At 36.6% G+C, this 17,132-nt stretch overlaps 1 protein-coding gene across 1 annotated transcript in view; it reads left to right on the plus strand.

Annotated features, from left to right (window-relative positions):
* Positions 1 to 349: 349 nt before the first annotated feature.
* Positions 350 to 17,132, plus strand: part of GABRB3 (gamma-aminobutyric acid type A receptor subunit beta3) — a 30,817-nt gene continuing 14,034 nt past the window's right edge. Inside the window, exons 1-5 of the mRNA XM_085321603.1 lie at positions 350 to 364; positions 549 to 769; positions 6,289 to 6,371; positions 7,477 to 7,614; positions 14,072 to 14,224. Coding sequence (XP_085177729.1) covers positions 350 to 364; positions 549 to 769; positions 6,289 to 6,371; positions 7,477 to 7,614; positions 14,072 to 14,224 — 610 coding nt within the window. The remainder of the gene's footprint in view (positions 365 to 548; positions 770 to 6,288; positions 6,372 to 7,476; positions 7,615 to 14,071; positions 14,225 to 17,132) is intronic.

A 17,132-nucleotide genomic window follows, 5' to 3' on the forward strand; every position in this document is an offset into this window, starting at 1 on the left:
CTGTGCTACAGTTTACTGCTTGTCTAACTCCTGGTGTAGCCAGATGAGAAAATCTTTATGCCACTGCAAGATGCAGTTTCAGAAAAGGCACACATATAAACAGCATCTATCCAGCTTATTTTCCAGGTGTGATTTTGAATACCGCTTTAAATTATTTGAAATGTTTTTCAGTTCATCTATCGGTTTTAAACATGGGAAAGATGACAACATTTACTGAATATCTAGTTTAGCATTCCAYAAACATATAATTTCAGGTAATCTTCAGGGATGTAGGTACATGGAAAAAAAGGACAAAAGATAACAATAGTAGCTGAATTTCTTAAGATCTTGAAATACTGCTTAGACCAGGATGGCTCTTGAAATGGTAAAATTATTTTAAAACTGTTAGAAATATTGAATATTTTGATTAATCATTATTTTTGCAAGAAAATATTAAAAATACATTAAACCAAACCAGCAAAATTGACTAGCAACAGAAAAAAATGATTATTTTTCAAGTTATGCAAAATATGATTGACTATTGTGATTCTTTCTTTTTCCCTCTCTAGGATTATACTTTGACTATGTATTTTCAACAGTACTGGAGAGATAAGAGACTGGCTTATGCTGGCATACCTCTCAACCTCACGCTTGATAATCGAGTGGCAGATCAACTCTGGGTGCCTGACACTTACTTCTTAAATGACAAGAAATCATTTGTGCATGGCGTTACTGTGAAAAATCGAATGATTCGCCTTCACCCAGATGGAACGGTGCTTTACGGCCTCAGGTCTGTACTTTTATGATGAAGATTTCATACCCATTGTTATGTATTGTTGATATTTGTTTCCTGGTACAAGGTTATTACAAACATTGTGTAGCATATTATGTAACCTTCCCTGCAACTCTGAAAGATGCCCGTAGAAAATAAATGACACACTCAATGTTTCTTAATTTTGCCAGGAGCGTCTTCAGTCAGGTTTTATCTGTTTATGTAGAGTCACCATATCTGGAAAGCCCAGTGGCAGTAGAAAGCAGAAAGGCAAGCATTCATTGCAAACCTGAAAATTTCATTCAAAACACAGGCGGTAAGACTGAATGTGAGTGCTTATGTCGTCTTTTGATGTGTCTGTAGTCTATGAAGAAAAAGAAAATCACAAATAACCCCGGTTAATTGAAAACAACTAGTTAAACATGGCTGGTTTTACTTCAACAGTTCCTTCAAACAAGGACCAGCATTGCAATGTTTTATATTTTAACACAGAGGTATAAAGTGACCTTGCACTATCCTTCTCTTTACCTATTTTAGCCTTGACCTATGCTTTTATTTATTCTTTTTTTTTCTCATAGCTTTTGTGGTTAGGAATGACACAAAATCATTCACTTAAACATTATTACACTAGCAAGAGACTCAATAGTATCAAAACGTCCTTCTGTTTGGACGGGTTATTCTGTTTGATTCAGTGGTTCGAAGTATACCAACAAAACAAGTCTCCATTTCCATCATAGGAAGTTTCTTGTATTTTTAAGCACAGATAATACTCAGGGCTGCTGCACATGGCAGTGTGGGGCAAAGAATGCCCAGTACAAAAGTGAATCAGATCTGAAAAGTGGGGCAGATGGGTTGTGTTTCTTGCATCATTATTTTATCTGCTTTTGTTTTTTATCAGTGGTTCAATCTTTTACCTGACTTGGGTTTTGACCCCTCACCTCTTTAACTCCTATTATATGCTATATATGGGTGATAGTTAGGTGAGACTCTCTAGAGAAAACATACTCAACCTACTATGAAGCCTTGAAGAAACCCAGCATGTTCAGGAAATGATGTTTTCAGAATTAACTGTTTTAGCAAATTTAAGCTTTCATCTTGTATACTTTGTACCCAGTATTGAATGCTGCAGATACTTAAACGTTAAAAAAAGAAGTAAGATCTTTTTGTTCCCTTTACTCTGTCTCAAGAACCATCCCCACAAGCAAAGAGATAAAGAAGTTACAGAGATTAGAGCTCTTGTGATCATAACATTGTACAAAAATCTTYCTGTCTCACTCTAAAAATATTTAAAGTCTTTCAGGTGAAGATTATTTGTCATAAAATAGTGTATTTGAATAAATTAGACTCTTCTTCTGCAAAATGTGAATGTCCATAAGCAGATTGCACTCACTTGATGCAGCAATCTTTTTCCCATTTTCTTTGTTCTGGACACAAGCAATATTCATGATCAGATTTTGCTGCATGTGAGAGCAAGCGGCTGCTTAATGAAGGACAACTGTCTGAAATTAAATCTTGGCAAAATACAAGATACTATTACAAGAAGGAAGAAAATATCTGTGAACATTAGCTCCCTTGATCTAAAGACTTTAAGACTTTGCATTGCTCTACTGCTAGACTAACTTCTTGTGGCTTATGAATAGCYAAATGACATTGGCCTCAAGCCACTGTCTGGAGACAATGATTCATACTATGGACTGGGAACCGGAACCTGGAGTTTTTCATATGTGCCACAAAACACAGGGTCAGTGAGAATAGAAAGGCAAATTTTAGGGGTAAAAAGGTATTATAAAATATCCACTGAGCAAAGCAGATCCTCAAAAAATATGTAATAAAAGTGATAGCTGGGCTACGCTGTTTCCGTGTTCTATTCTGAATAATTTAGATTTTTTCATAGTTTTGAAAGACTTAACCTTCAGTTATCTCAGGTTTCTCCCTACTTCAGAAAAAACAGTTTGCTGCAACAGCAAAAGGCTGTGAACATGGGGGAATGGATCTGTAGCTTTTTGAAGTTCAACCCATTACTGGGCAATTTTTTGCTTTGGGCATTATACTGATTTTATCCCACCTTGTTCATAGCAATATACAAAGCATATGACTATAGAACAGGTTTGTTCATAATAGAATAAAACACACATAATGACATTTATATGCTGGGATCAAAAATAGAGTCTTTCTGACTGCCTGCGAGCTTGCTGTGTATAGATCTGTTGTTCTCAGGCACTACAAAGTTGAATGTTATAAATAGAGAGAGTGGAGGAATATATTTTTTTTTGTCTGAAAGGATTATTCATGTAGTTGTCACCCATACATAAAACATGATGGATACTTGCAAAGTGAGGCAATTAGTTGTGTTTGGTCAGACAATGCAACTGGCCTTGGTTCTGTTCATTATTGGAAGAATGCATTTCTGCATCAAGATGAAAAGAGGGTCAAATAAGCAATCAGAACTGTGACCCTGTCACAAAATAGTATTTATGTTGCTTAAACTAATTTAAATTGTAAACATAGCTTTCTGTTATTGTTTATGTAACATCACCTAGCATTTCAGCGATGGGCGTCTCTATGCAATATATCAATATAAACTAAGTATAATCAGTCCAGCAATAAAGTAGCAGAAAAAAATAAGAGAAACCATATACAGAAAACAGATATCTGGACTGGGGAATTTTAAACAATCAAAAATGTTTCTTCTGTGTGTTGTTTTCACCCAAATGCATGCGTATCTGTGTACAGCTTTCTTTGTCTGGCTCATGTAGTTGTTTCCCTGTCAATGCTGTGATGATGAGTTCTTGAAACCTTATTGTCCTCCTGGGCCAGGGATCATCCCATCCCATAAGAAATAAACCTGTTCTTTTCAGGAGCATGCACAAATCTGAGCAATTAACATTTGCTTTCAGTGAGCATTTGTGCAAGTTAATTTTTTTTACTTGAAATTTCATTCAGAAGGGAACTGTAATAACTTTGAGTAAATATAGTAAATCTATTTCTACTCATATCTATCTGTATCTTCTTTTTTTAGTAGATCTCTGTGAAATTAAAAATACACATTTTGCAGTTGTGTAAGCCAGTCCTTGGAAAGAATGTGCAACTTATGGTACTGGAACTTGTCAAACAGAACCACTGTGGTACATGGACAAACTAAAATCAAAACACATTCCTTAAAAAGTCATAAGGCAATTAATATGTTGAATGAAAGTTTGCAAGCTGCATAATTTTTAATAAATTTGACATATTAATCATTTATAAATGCATATTTCTATATGGGTGGCATTTAAAACTAATTATACAACATAACAGTTGGAATTCCTTGTATCACCCTCACACTTGTATCCATTTAGCTCATTTATTTTCTATTGCAGGATCTTAAATGAGCCCTCGTTCAATATAGCTGAATGTACTAAAACATGGGATAGAAACCTCATAGTTACATTGCCCAAGTGTGCCTGATAGCTTTGCTTGCAGCACAATTATCAGTTGACTCAGAGGCAAGATCATTTGATTGCATAATCAGTATGGCTTTGTAAAGATAATAACTGCTAAGTTTGTTATTTAATATGTTCATCAGTGATTACAGATTTAAGGTTAACTTTTCTCCTCTAAGATCCTAGGCTTAGCTAGAGCTACTAATACTGGAGAGACATTCATCTCCATAACTAATAGCCCTGTCTCTAGCGCCATGCTTGAGGGTTCAGAAAGGCACTTGCAATCATTCAGTGTAGAGAAAACAACCTGCTAAACCACAGAGCAGCTGAGAAATTGCTGTTTGCAAACTATTCTAGCCCACAGGGACATGTGTCAACAGAGGAACCAGAGCATCTGCCAACAGGTAGCTGGAGGACCAGGTAGAAGGGCTGACCTAAAGTATCCTCCTATGATACAATACTTGGTACCTAAAAACTTTGGGGGGCTAACATAGAGGGCATGCAGAGGACAGCTCAGAGTGGACAGCAGTAATGAAGTCATGACCATGCCATAAGTATATCTAGGAAGGACAAAGACCGGGTATAGACCTTTCTCACTGACTACCAGTAGGAATGCAAATGAGAAGATATGCTGAATATATGCTCAGATCCTCGAGATTTTCTTTCTCCTGGCCCATCCATTGCTTTTGTGGCCCTGTGCAAAGAAATTAAAATATTTTATTGCAAAAGGACCTTCTAGTCTATCTTCTGTTGTCCTACAAATCAGTTCTAATGATCTCACTCCTTTCCTTTGGGTGTTAGGTGAACCTATCCACCTGAAATAACTTACATGCAAAATATAAGCATACTTTCATTTCTATTCCAGGAGAATTAGGTAAGGTATTCATAATAACAGCAGAGTTTTTTAGTGTGAAAGAAATGAAAAAACACACCTAAAAGATTTTCCTGCTCCTGAATTTCAATCTAGTCTACCAAATTACGAGCCTGTCAGTTAGGAAGTTAAAGGGATTAAATAGTAAGTTTCAAAATTGAGAAAACACATGGACAAAACCTTAACACTGATGGTTCCAGCTTTTAGAGGTATATTTAAAGGATTTCTCCCCTTGTGTTATTAGCATAAATTTTTGCTAATGGAATTTGTTTAGGAATTAACTGCGTACGGAGTCCATGCCTTGTTAAAGATCAGTGAGGAATGGGCCTAGTCAAACACAGAAGACAATTTAAATGTGAAATTAACCTGAAGGCATTATAAAGAAAATGATGCACAGTGATGTACATACTCTTGAGGAAGGCTATGATTCAGCAGAACACTGAAATATACTGAAGATGAATCATGAGCTAGTTTGCGTGGTTATAGCTGTCTAAAAGTTAGTACAAATATATAAAGCCATTAATTAAAAAAATGCAAATGCTATGTGCAGCTGTTAATGTACTTGTTTTCATTGTGTATGTGTATTGCTGGCTCTTACTTTGGACACAAAAGAGCTGGATAAAAAATGTAGATTCATCAATATTGAGATGTTTCACAAATTCATCTTGATTTTGCTATATTGCCTACACTGGAAATAAAAAAAGCAAAATTATATTCTGACTTTGGGGAAAAATATAAAATTCAGTATGACTCTTTATTGTAAAATCTCTTTCAATTAAATTTTGAAAAGAAGAGAAACATACTTGTCTTTGAAACAAAACATCTTGTTGGACTTAACAACATCTTTTCAGCATTGCAGTTTACCTTTTTTTTCTACAAATACCACACAAAAATCAGTTGCTCACRCTGCTTGAATCATTTTGCCATTTGTAGCAGACTTTTATCATTTCACATTTTCTTGTATAAAGTCATGTTGTTTAATCTCAGCAATTGTTTTGTATGTATTTACACATGCAGATAGGTCTATTGAACCCCAAAGGGACTGGTCAATAAATGTGAGTTACAGCGAGTTGTTCCATTTAAATCAATGTAACCACTCTTGTAGTAAGCTACTACTCAATGTTTTTACACATTCACAAAAATGTGGACCAGATTCTCAATTATTGTAAGCCATTATTCAAACCGTTCTCACTTGACAAAAACACCTGGATGGGTGGTAATTTTATTTGATGCTCTTATTTCAGAATCACAACCACTGCAGCTTGTATGATGGACTTGAGAAGATACCCATTAGATGAACAGAACTGTACTYTGGAAATAGAAAGCTGTATGTATATCAGAAGATGCATGCAAAACATAGTTCAGATGTGGGGCATTTTTCCTTTAAAACATCTTTAGAATAGTTACATTGCTGTCTTTAACCATTAAGTAATTGTTTAATTAGCACTTTGTATTTTTTTTTTTTTACTTTTTGCTTATTTGGCGGTTTTTAATATATAAGGGGTCATTCATTTCTGTTTTGCAAATGTGATAGAGAAAAATGGATGTAGGACAGAATGAAACGGTTTATTATTCCAGAGGCGGTGCCTGGATGCTTTTCTTCAACACAAGAGAATGAATGTTCATATTTTAATCAGATTCATTTTAAAGAGAGCAAACACTGTGGTACAATTTTCCTTCAATGTGCTTTATTATGCATGGATGGTCTTGCTGCAGGACCCCCTGGGCCTTCAGATAGGCTCCATTTATGRTTTGGAATTCTGTTCTACACAGAAATAGATTCTCTCTTCAACCTAGTCATGTCCTATAACTGGAATATTCAGATGTATGCTTGAGCTTCAGGAGCTCCTGCTCCTTTTCTGCTGCTGACTGAAGGTTGTGTGCCTTATACAGAAAATACTGCAGTCCTCTGCTGCAGAAGCTAATGAAAATGGTGCCACTCACACTCTTTAGTATGAGTGGGAAATACCTGTGCAACTATGTTTGTCTGCATTCATAGAATAATCCTTCTTTTTCTGATAATTATTGGTGTGGGAGTGCACTTGATTTTGGTTCTAGATACATAGGATGTCTTAATTCACACTATTCTGCGATCTTGGAGATTACCCTGGAACTGGTAATGCGTAGTATTTTCTGGCTCATAGGCACCATTCATCCTTTGTAGATTTCATGAGACTGATACTGAAAAAGAAGAAATCGGAGTAGTTTGCCTCAGATTTCTGTGTAGATTGTAATGGAACAGCTCTTCAGGAGAGCTTCTCTGAATGCTAGCATACATACCAAAAGACACAGACATACATACCAAAATACCATACACCGTTCCAGCTGTTCTAATTCTTTAATTGTCTCAAATGACAAGCCACCTATACTATGCCTGAAGCTCCATTAGACTCTRCTGTTTCTTCCACCTTGTCCTCATACTTTGTCTGCAGATGGCTACACAACCGATGACATTGAGTTCTATTGGCGAGGTGGAGATAATGCTGTCACTGGTGTAGAAAGGATTGAACTTCCTCAGTTCTCTATTGTGGAATACAGACTGGTGTCAAAGAATGTTGTCTTTGCCACAGGCAAGTATCATCATTTGTCTATTCAGTGCTTAACTTCTTTGTGTACAATTACTACTTTATTAATCATTATCAACATAGTCTTAGCAGTGTGTTCAGTGATTGGCTAAGGAGATGATTTACTTCATAAAGTTTTTATGCAGATATCCATGAAATAGTTTTTCTTGCTGCATTTTTCTGTTTGTGTGTGCGTGTGTGTGTGTGTGCGTGGTATTTAACCAGGCACCTAAATATCTATGATTTAAATAAGTACAAAGTCGTTCACCTCTGAATCATCATTTTAACTGTAGCCTGCAGGGTTGCTGATCATACAGAGTATGCTATGGCGTACTAGGTCAAAAAGCCACATATTTTTGAACACCTCCCTACAGCTTTTCAGGGCATGTTTGTTTTGTTGTTGCACAGTGAATATAATACCTTTTATATCTTGATTTGTACTGATGTTACTAAATAGTATTGTATGCATAGCCAATGCATTTTGTCATCATTGTTAAGATGCCAAAGAATGAACTCCCTGSGTTGCCTCCTTCTTGTTCCCTTGAAAAAGTAACAAGAAATTCCAGTACCTTACAGCACTGGACCTCTTCTGACAAAGCACAGCATGGATTTACGTGCTTAACATTAGACATCAGCATATTAAAATGTTGCTATGTGTGACAAGACCAAAGCAACACAGAAAGTCATCACCAGTGGGGGCCRTTGTTTGGGACCTCTGCATTTTCAGTCCAAGACAGACATTGGAATTGTGCTGTTCCTTCTATCCCAGAGCACTAGAACAAATGAAGCACAGCTTTGTTATGTTTATAAGCATCACTTCACCCACTCTTTGGACGCAGCATCTGTTTCAAAGTACACAGAAACACTAGCTGCATTTCAGAACAAAATATATATAGTGATGGGAGTGAAATTAATATGAGGGGTATTGTCAACTGCTGCCATCTTTGGTTGTCATTGCAAATGAAGCTTTTTTTTTTTTAATCGTTTTTAGCAGAAAGAAAAAAAGGTACTTCAATCCTGTATCTCTCCCTTCTGCAGCTAGTGTCACCTTTGGCAGTCAGGACCCTCCACAAGACTGGATRTACTTTTGTAGAGCAGCTTTTTGGACAACAATGACAATACAGAGAACTTCATATAAGGGATGTTTTGATGACAGTCCAAAACCACTTTTTCGTTCAGTTTGAAGTATTTCAGTAAAAAAATGGTTTAATAATTTAGACATGAGAGAGATCTGTTAAATTTAAGAAAAAAAAGAAATCCAAAAAGCTATGAGACAAATCTGAAAGAGAATGAAGAAAAAATAAAAACTAAGGGTAGACATTTATATGGCTAATGGAATACTGAGAATCATAACAGTTCTTTCCAATAAATTTTCAGAAGGAATGTAAAATCTCATGTGTCAGGGTGTAAGACACTAGTAAGTTTCTAAGTTTGAGAGTAGGGACTAGGATGAGATTGTCATGGAGAACAAACCACTCTGTGTTTCTTCTACCATTTTCTGAAGCATATATTTTTTGTCACTGTTCAAGAAAGGATACTACATCTACTGTTGTTTTGGTATAAGATCTAAAAAATTTTGAATTTTTATGACAAATATTTCTATGCAAGGGAATTAGCACATTTATTTCTCAAAACAGCACATCTAATGCTAAGCCTGAAACATACTAGTCAATCTGGTGGATAAAGCCAGCAGAGTCCCTTCCCATTTCTTCTCAAGACCCTCATTTTTTATGTTCCTGAWAATAATTAGGGCCAGTTTCTATATTTTTGTGGAAAATAAGTCTAGCATATTTTTTTTTGGCTTTGAGGCTATTAGCGTCTCAAGGCAAGATACTAATTCTTTGAGTACAATATCTAGTGAACATTTCAGAGATTTCAATACAGTTGCACTTTGTATAAAACTAAAAGCAGACTTCAGAGTCATGCCATAAACAGCTTTTGGAGTTGTTATTTCTCCTATCCTCCATGAAGGAGCAGTACTGTATAATCTCATGTAACTTATTCAAATGGAGAAATCTGTTCCCATAGTTACAACTAGGCAGAAACAGTAAGCATGAAAAAGAATATAGCTAATGACATAAAGCTGGGAGGGATGGTAAAAGTATTGGAGGAACTGCAAGCATATTGAAGCYTAGCATTGGAGTTAAAAATGATCTTGTCAAATGGGCAAAATGGATCTGAAGAAAACCTATAAAAGTCAGTGTGGACAAGTAAAGATACAACTATACAGCTAATTATACCTATCCAAATTCAGGAGGAGGCATAACTGGTGAGGCAAGATTTTTGTGTCTAGAGATGTGGCAATTATTGTTGATCACAGAGTGAACATGAGCTAGTAACATCTTGTTTGCAAAGAARCAAACATCCTACAAGGAGTCTGACTTGCACTGCTAAGGCCTCAACTGAGTAACATTCTTTAAGAAAATTGTGGACCAACAGAAGACAGTCTAGGAAAAAGTGGCAAGAATGAATGGAAGTCTAGCAGATTTAATCCATGGGGAAAAAAGAGAACCATTTGTATTTGTGCAGAGAATATCACAAGAATAACCTATTCTATTTATCCATGAAGAATAGAGCAGAAAGTAACTGCTGTGAAACTACTGTGAAAAAAAATTCTGGTTTGACTATCCTTCTAATGGCARTTGAAGGTCATACAGCCTACCTTAAGACRTCTCAAATGGCACTGTATGTCTATGTGTCAGTCAAACCCTTAGTCAAATCAGTGCTGTCAGTGGAGTCTAAAGTGCTATTCAACTCTTAAACACCTCTATTTTATAAACTGAATATATCCTAGGACACTCTTCAGTTAGTACCTTTGTATAGGTATCTGGTACCSCTTGAGATTCTGTGGAGCATCCTGCTTAGCAATTAGGCAGCCCTTCCAAAGAATCTTAAGAGTCCTGTGTCTTATGTGCCAGCCCATTACATCAGTATTAATTATTTAATTAATATTCTCTAAATCCTAGTATTCAGCATCCTAAGGCATGTCAAATGGCATTAGGCACCTGATAACTGAATCACACCCTTAGAATCAGCTAGTTGTAAATCTAGGTCTCCGTGATTTATTCTGAGAGCATAGGCACCTTYCATATGTAAATACCTCTATGCAAACACCTGAAATTAAATGCCTAAGTTTGTGAGGTGAATCCCCCTCCTAAATGATAGGAATCCTAAGAACCTCCGCAGGGATGGGGAAATATAACACACAGGCTAGAAACGTTAAGATTCATAGCAGTTTGAGCCAAATTAACAACCTGTTTTTAAGAGGAAGGTAGTCCTGAAAGGTTTGAAAATTAATTATTTAGCATATTCTGAAAGATCAAKCTGTAAAGTACATTTCCAATTAGCTGAAGAAGTTTCCTGGAAGAAAACCTTAATACAAAAATTCTGTAACTGACCAACTCTGTTATCTTGGTTCATACTTGGATAAAACAGCAAGAGACTAATTTAGCCTTGGAGCTAGATATTTCAGCTTGCTAGCTTTTAATGAAATTGAAACAGGAACAAGTAATTACTTTTTACCAATTGCTTCAATATATGAAGGAGGAATGTTTTCAGCTCAGTTATTGATTAAGTATTTGTTTTCGTGTCTGCATTCTCAATCCTGTGGTTAGATTTAAATATTGAAGGCCAAATTCTGCTATTCCTGTACTATTTAAATGATCTCAGAGACATCCACATGTTTTGTGATGTGAGAGGAAAGGTAACAAATCTGATCTTTGGACARCACCGCTGTTCGTTAGGCAAAAAGCATATTTTGATGAAATGTTAACAGCTAGAATTTTCTGGTAATTAATCTCTAAATGCATGGAGCTTTAACTGACAAATCGTTATCCAAGCATAATAAGGCAAGTAACAGTGTAATTGTTACGCTCATCAAGAAATCCATTTTTATTAAAGAAATTATGTATGATGATTCCTTCTTAGGTAAATAAAGATCTGGGCTTACAATCTTTGATTCATGCAGGTGAAAGCCCACCCCATTCACTTRGCTTTAGTCATCCACATAAAGAGGGGAAATAAGCTGCATTCACAGGAGTGTTCCTTCTTTTAGGTCTTTTTTCTACAGAGCCCTGTGTTTGTTGGAAATGAGAAAGGACAGCAGGGAAGCCAGGCTGGAGGCAGGACCCATAAACCATCTGTGAATGCATAAAAGTAAAACAGATGAAAGTAATACAAACTTCTATAATCTCAGGGACAGCTACATAATGGAAAAGCATGGCAGTGTGGTATTTGTGCTGTGTGGAAGTGGCAGGAGGTAGAACAGTCTGAAAAAACAAGACTACTACTTCATGTTTCAGTTTCAGGCTGTACTACACAAAGACCAAATTATTCTGAAATCTACTGAGAACCAGACTTCCCAATTTGCTGTTAGCAAAATGATCTCTTTCTTCACTCTCTGAGATTCTCCAGTGCTTTCAGGGTGCTTGGTACTGGAACAGCCCAAGAAGAGGCATTGATTCCGTGATAGTCCATTGAACCTCACATATTCTTGAATGAATCCTTTAGACTGTTGAAGAAGCAGTATTGTATGGAAGACTTTCTAATTATCACCTCTATCAAACCCCAGACACTCAGACTTGGGTAGGGCTTTTGAATGGAAGAGATTTGTAGAGAATCCTTTCCATGGGTGGTATATTTTATGAAGTAATTTTCCTCAACAGTGCTTTATAAAGATTTCTGTCTGATGCACTACTCCTCTTACTGCAAAAAGGTGATCATGCCTACTAAATTTTTAGTGTATTTAATGGCAGGAGATGTTCCTGTTTCATTTACACAGTCTGCAGGCATAAGRTGATAGAAACTGTTTCATGAGAAAACTCAGTGAAAAAGTTAAGCTCTGTTAGCAAAAAACCTAGCGTGATTTAAAGGAGAAAGTTTGTCACTGAAAATGAAACGATACAATTGGAAAATGAAGGTGTTAAGCAAACTAAAGTCTGCATGATTCTTTGCTGAGAACTATGTAGAATGCTTTAGACAATAGAAAATGTTGGTCTGGGTTCCGTAATGAAATAAATTGCTTTTGCTCTACCAATATTTATCTATTTGTGAAACTACAAGACAATTCTACTTCATTCTGGAAAAAATAGTATTGATTGAAGCAATGACAACAATCAAGTGCATCTACCAGCTACTTCCTTTTTTTAGTGATAGTTCTGCTGAGATGTGTTTGATAACACAATCAAGTATTGTTGCATAAGATTTTAAGCTCCCTAGATGCTCCTGTTGCTTGAAAACTGTATAGCATTTTTCTGTCACATGACCCAAAGTATACCTAACTATCAGGAACATGATGAAGAGAAATMTGCAGTTTTCTATTCCTTCTTTCTCTTCAAGGACATCCGTCTTTCTTGTATATACAGACATATATAATTTCTTGTGCTCGTATGCAAAAATRTAAATGTAATAATTTTAAGCAAAGTTTGTAAATTTTTAGTTGTTTACAGATCTAATCTTTTGTACTTTATATATGTTTGTATTAGAATGGATAGGAAATGATCWACTGTCTAAAACTACCTACGTCATSATGTTCAGAAATATTTTTTAGAATACTGACTATAAATAGAGATTTTTGAAGAGCCATTAGAAGTATCATAGCTAAGACTAGTAATGCAAACACTGAAATCAAGGAACTAATGTTATGTGAAATACTAACTTTTCCTCRTACAACTATAAAACCAAGCATACTCAGATTTAATCCTTTTTACATTTTTTAAGGAAGTCACAYTTTTTTATATTTGAGCATTCTTACTGTTTAAAATATATTCAGTAAAGTTGATACTAATTCTGAAATATACCAWTTTGAAGTTAAAACAATGAAATGTTTTGTTTGAAAAAATTGACATTGATGTTATTCATTTTTTCGTTAATTATTTGCTCCAGTTGCAACAATTCATGAATTATATATAGCTGRAAATATTTCATGTACCCTTTTCTTCATTTTTGCTAAAACAGTTCTGAAAGAAAAATGCTGTCCAGCTCTAATTGATGTTATGGACTTTGAATCAGGACTGAAGGCTTTTTCTCACTGTAATTCAATACAATTTACTTTTGACACTTCAGGTAGCATGTTTCTCATAGTTCAGATGTAATTAAAAAGCACCATGTCAAGAACAACTGTTTCATGTAAATAGCAAACAATGTACATTTAATATTTGGAACTCTACTAATCCTCTAAATAAAAACACTATACATAAAAATGACCTAGGCATCTGTTTCTAAAAATTAACCAGTGCTCACTCATCTCTTCAGTAATTTAGAATGACTTTCTCTATTCTTCCCAAATTCAAATTGCTTGAATATCACTATATTCTCTGCAAGGTTTCTTTTAATACCAACCAGCAATATAGTGAAGGCACCAATAAAATGTGCATGTTTTAGTTTCTACGGAAACTGAAGACAAATATCTGTAAATGTCTTGTCTCTAGTATAAGTAACATTGATTTTCCCTCCCTTTCCTTAGGTGCCTATCCAAGACTCTCACTGAGCTTCAGGTTGAAGAGAAATATTGGATACTTTATTCTTCAAACCTACATGCCCTCCATACTGATTACCATTTTATCATGGGTGTCATTCTGGATCAATTATGATGCATCAGCAGCAAGAGTTGCCCTTGGTATGTGATAAGGATGAGTGGGATGTTAAAATGTCAGACTGAGTATGACTTTTGGAGGTTTTTAAACCCTGCAACATGATGTCAGTATTTTGATATTCCAGAATCATTTACATCAAAATCATGTCATTCAATATTGCCTCAGAAGTGATGAATTCTTCCCACATACAAAAACTTAACTACTACTAAATCTCTGACATGAGACATTCATACAGGTCCCAGCCTTGTTTTCAACAAAGTTAATGTTGTCGTCAGTAACTTCAATGAGGGACCAGTTCCAGAGACATACTCCAAGAGTTTGAGCATGGACTTTTAGTGCAGCTCAGTGTAGGAGGAAGAATGTGGCTCAAAGCCTCCACCTGGGGTTCTGGGTCAAGTTACTGGGGCTGCTGTAACTTACAGAGGCAGAAACAGACCTCAAGGTCTTCTATGCTAACTAGGAATATCAGAATGCAGGAGCACTTCAGCTACAGCCCATGACGTCCCATCTCACGCTCAGAATGCTCAGTATGCTGTGCATTTTTGTGACAGCTTTAAGTGCCTTTTACCCCATGGCAGAAAAACATAGATTTTATACAAGTTGGTGAACAATCCCAGACTTTTTCAGGTCAAAGTGTCCTTTAGGTAAGGGAAGTTAGCTTCAGGATATCCCATAGGAGATACTTCATTTGTTACAAAAGTATACTCTGAGGTAGCGATAGACAAGGAAGATTAAATGGATCCATAAATAATCCTTATGACTCCTGCTGCCTTTCATCTAATCCCAAATCYTATCTCCAGCCGGTGCTTCCCAGTACACCATACCTTCCCACCCAAAACTTGACACTAAACCCATACTATGTAATTTCTGACTCTACTCTCTTCTCTTTTTAAAGAGAAGCATATCCTTTAGTTCCCTTATTTTTCTGATATGTACCACAGCAAACAAAGACTCCAAGCCATGCCCATCTTCTTACCTGTCTCTGTACCMCTTACCTCCATAGGTACCACATACCAAAGCAGACTGGACAGCCAAAACTATACCTAGGTGCAATATCATACTATGCGTTAGTATCTGAACTGGAGTAGCTGAAAATATTGSAGATTAAGTGCAGTTTTTGTACAGTAATTTTTCAGATACTGTGGATTAGCTGGTACTTATGTGCATAGTACAGGTCATACAATACGGCATTACTACACAACAGCTAATGTATTTTCAGCAGGTTACAGATATGTAGTACCTTAGYGGAAGGTGAGACATAGAGTCCAAGCAGCTCTGTTATATTCATAGATGAACTACTGATACCGAAGATCCACTCAGAAACATTATGGCCTCTTATAGGATGTAGTGGGGAGGAGAACACTTCAGAATCATCTACTAGCATCTAGATTTTGAATACTGGCCAGAACTGCAGTAAACAGAGGTGGTTAGACAGAAATTACCAAACCTGGTGACACTCCACAGCCTCCTAGTATGGACTCACAAATTTTTCAAATTTGTTCCTTGTTTAAGAAACAGGACTGTCTCATGTGACCTATTTCTGTGTTGCACAAGGGRTCCTGGTTCATAAAGTGCCATACTGTGATAACACAGATACTAGAACAAAAGTCAGTCAGTATATTCAAAGGAATCTCAAGATCCCCRATGTTCTCTTTCCAGTTGATAGAAAGTCCTTTGGAGGGGATGAAAATCCATGTGCTAGGTTCTTCTGAGAAAGCAATYAGTGCCTTGGTGATAATGGCTTGTATCACTTCATATTTGTATAATAAAGTTCTGTACCACAGGTCTAATCCTGTGTTCCTTTGTATAGCCAGTTTTATGAGTCTGAAGCTGATAGGAAATTGTATCAAAGCTTAAAGGCAGTGTTGCATCTTTGAACATACCTGACTCTGGAAAGCTCAGCACAGAGGAGAGTAAGGCTAGCTGTCCTATGTATTTGTTAGAGGAAAGATTCCTGGTGCAATCCTTATAGACATAGAGACAAGCTCTTACTCAACCYCTGCAGGAAGCCTGTATTCTCTGAAAGCCTGATTCTAATTCATTCARTCCCTTGTTTTACTCCAACCTTTGGTCCCTCAGTGTATACATTATCTGTGCTTCAGCCTGGAGTGAACCAAATAGTTCCRTCAACCAAGAAACCCAGACACAGAACAAAGGACAGTTCATTTCAGTGCTTTGTGCTACAAATGGATGCTGATGTCAAGAAAAGTATTCAGACCCTTYAATTGTGGGGCACCAGTGCTCAGAACTGTGAGCTTTTGCTACTTAGCCCTTGAGGTTCCTGAATGCAGTCCTTTGAGTAAGGAGAAAAATAATATTGGGGTTCTCAGTCCTTGGGAAGGGCTGTTATGCTATTTTTATATGATGGGTAAATGACAGCTGCTTGTCCTCCAGCTGTGCTTTAAAAGAAGTTCATGGTCTTCAGAAGGGAGTTATTGATCCTAAATGAGTGTGGCATGTGTCTGCAGTGTTTAACTCAGGATCTCCCAGGGAACATCTTTCCTTTTGGTTAGTGGTAAGCACCCTGTATTCCGTGTGCTTACTGTTCTGGATCACCAGAAGAGTCACTGGACTATCCCAAGGTAGTRTGTAGGGACTTACCTTCAGAATACAGGTTCCATCCCGGGATCCAGCACCAAAAATGTGGCTTTACAGTACCAGCTGGGCGGGCTGCTAAGCCCCCTAGTGGATCTAAGCTTTGGTAGCTCCTGTGGGATGATAATGAGATGCCAAAGGTGTGTTAAAAGATGAATCTGTGKGTTCTGATACAGGAGTCAATTTTATCTTTCTTGGAATCCCTTATAGAAAGCAACAACAGGAAGTCCTACAAGGAAAGACGCTAATTCAGGCTAGAGAAATCGCCTGGGATGAAAATGTGTGTTACTGTTTGCTACTGTCCTCCAGCCTTCTCGCACCTTTTTCCTGTCCTGG

The sequence above is a fragment of the Rhea americana genome, unplaced genomic scaffold, assembly GCF_003343005.1.
Source record: "Rhea americana isolate MKP2758 unplaced genomic scaffold, rheAme1 scaffold_7, whole genome shotgun sequence".
In the NCBI taxonomy this organism is placed as follows: Eukaryota; Metazoa; Chordata; class Aves; order Rheiformes; family Rheidae; genus Rhea; species Rhea americana.